At 49.8% G+C, this 2,033-nt stretch overlaps 1 protein-coding gene across 1 annotated transcript in view; it reads left to right on the top strand.

Moving 5' to 3' along the window:
• Positions 1–1,748: 1,748 nt before the first annotated feature.
• LOC104624194 (integrin beta-5-like) overlaps positions 1,749–2,033 on the top strand; it is a gene marked incomplete at both ends in the record, with an annotated part of 7,304 nt that continues 7,019 nt past the window's right edge. The window contains one exon of the mRNA XM_010291493.1: positions 1,749–1,844. Within this exon, the coding sequence (XP_010289795.1) occupies positions 1,749–1,844 (96 nt within the window). The remainder of the gene's footprint in view (positions 1,845–2,033) is intronic.

The raw sequence follows: 2,033 nt of genomic DNA, 5'->3' as shown, positions 1-2,033 counted from the left end.
TGCTCACTGTATAAAGCTGGGACGAAGAAGAGAGAAGGGGTGGAGGGATGTTCAGAGTGATGGCGTCTGTCTTCCCAAGAATCCATTATGCGTGATGCAGCCCTGCTTCCCTGGGGATGGCTGAACACCTGCCTTCCCATGGGCAGTGGTGAATGGATTCCCTGTTTTGCTCTGCTTGTGTGTGCGGCTTTTGCTTTACCTATTAAACTGTCTTTATCTCAAACCATGAGTTTTCTCACTTTTACCCTTCTGATTCTCTCCCCCGTCCCACCGTGGGGGAGTGAGCGAGCGGCTGCGTGGGGCTTAGTTGCCAGCTGGGGCTAAAGCACGACAGGGGTCCAGCCATTGGAGACCTCGGGGTGTTGGTGGACCTCTCTGGAGACCAGTCACCCCCAACTCCAGCAGCTTTGGGCAAATGCAGCCCCTGAACAATGTGGTTTCACCTGGTCCTGCAGTTTGGAAATAAAATTTGCCGTTCCTCTGGGGCATCTGAGTTAGGAGCTTAGCGAGTTCTTTCAGGGCTCATTGCAAGTGGGGAAAAAGTAACTTGGTGTCCTGAAGTGCATCAGATTTGCCTGCAAAGTGTGGAGGAAACCTAAAATATGTCATCCCTTTCCTAAAATGTCCGGTGAACTGTCAGCTTCTCCCTGGGGAGGCTGAATCTACCTTGATATGGCTACAGTAGCAAGCACAACAGGACGCACCTCTTATTCACAGCCTTTGAGCAGAACACTAACATAGGTCTTAGTAATAAATAGGTAGACTAGCCCTTTTTTAAAATTTAAAGTCAGTGGAGGAAACTTCTGTGATGAATGAGCACTTGCCTGCCAGCTCATTATCACATCCTTCTGCAGAACGGTGCTTTATTCAGCAGATCACAAGCACTAACTATGATTTTTGTTCTTGGATGGAAGTCCCCCTGTAAGGGAAGGTGTTTGTGGATGGCTGTGTTATGGCCAGAGGCTAGGGTCTGCGAGAAACCGTCTTTCCTCCTGCCTGTGCAATCCTAGCAAGTGTACGTAAGGGAGCACAGCCCTCGTACTGATGTGGAGTTTCGGTGTGGAGCTGGTGTGGGGATGCTGCCTTGGTGTTTCCATGTTTGAGTCTTGGAGGCTCTCAATCAGCCCTCCGGTCTGCAAGTAAATGAGGTGGTTTTTTTCCCCGAGGACAGCACTTCAGAAGCAGCCAGGGGTTTTACACTCAAGCTGGTCTCTTGAAAGTGAGTCCTGGTTCATTGTTTTTGTTGCTTGTGGGTAGCTAGAGCAGTATCTTCCTGCCATCCTCTCATCTGTCTGGGAAGTCTGCAGATTTAAAGAATTTACGGTAATCTCTTTATGATTCCAGTATGCAGGAAGAGCAGGCAGTGGATGTTTCTGCTTTGGAAGGAAAACCATGCATTTCCACTTACTGTAGTTCTAGATCTCCCTGCCTCACATCCCTGGAGATAGTGGCCAGCTTATTACACATGTGCATCTGCTGATGGCAAAGCAGAAAGAGGAAAGAAAGAAATCCAGTGGTTCAGGTGTTGCTGTAGCTAAAGGCGTTGTCAGTCATATTCTAGTGAAGGATGCAGCAGAAATATTTAAGGGATGACAGAATTTCTACTGTTTTTCAGCTGTGATTGTGCTGGTACTTCAGGGACTTCATCCCACAGCAAATGTGCCTGGAATGAATTTTGCTGTTGGGAGGAGAAAAGCAATGAAATTAGTCCTTGTTTCTGTGTTACCCATCAGTCTTTCTGCCCCTAGGACTATCCTTCCCTGGCGCTTCTGGGGGAGAAACTTGCTGAAAACAACATCCACCTGATTTTTGCTGTTACGAAAAGTCATTACGTCCTGTACAAGGTAAGCGTTGCCGAGCCACCTGGGCTGGCGGGAGATTTAAATGCCTTTTGAAAGCACCTTCCTGGTGGCCCCGCGGAGCAGAGGCAGCCGCGAGCACGCATGTGTGCAGCCGCAAGCGCGCGTGAGCGCGTGCGGCCACATGCTGCCCGCGGGATTGGCAGGGGCAGGCACAAGGAGGGAGGGGGGGCG

This window comes from Phaethon lepturus, unplaced genomic scaffold, assembly GCF_000687285.1.
Source record: "Phaethon lepturus isolate BGI_N335 unplaced genomic scaffold, ASM68728v1 scaffold38067, whole genome shotgun sequence".
NCBI classification, from domain to species: Eukaryota; Metazoa; Chordata; class Aves; order Phaethontiformes; family Phaethontidae; genus Phaethon; species Phaethon lepturus.
The sequence above is the reverse complement of the archived record's forward strand: the minus strand, read 5'-3'. Positions and strand labels throughout refer to the sequence as shown.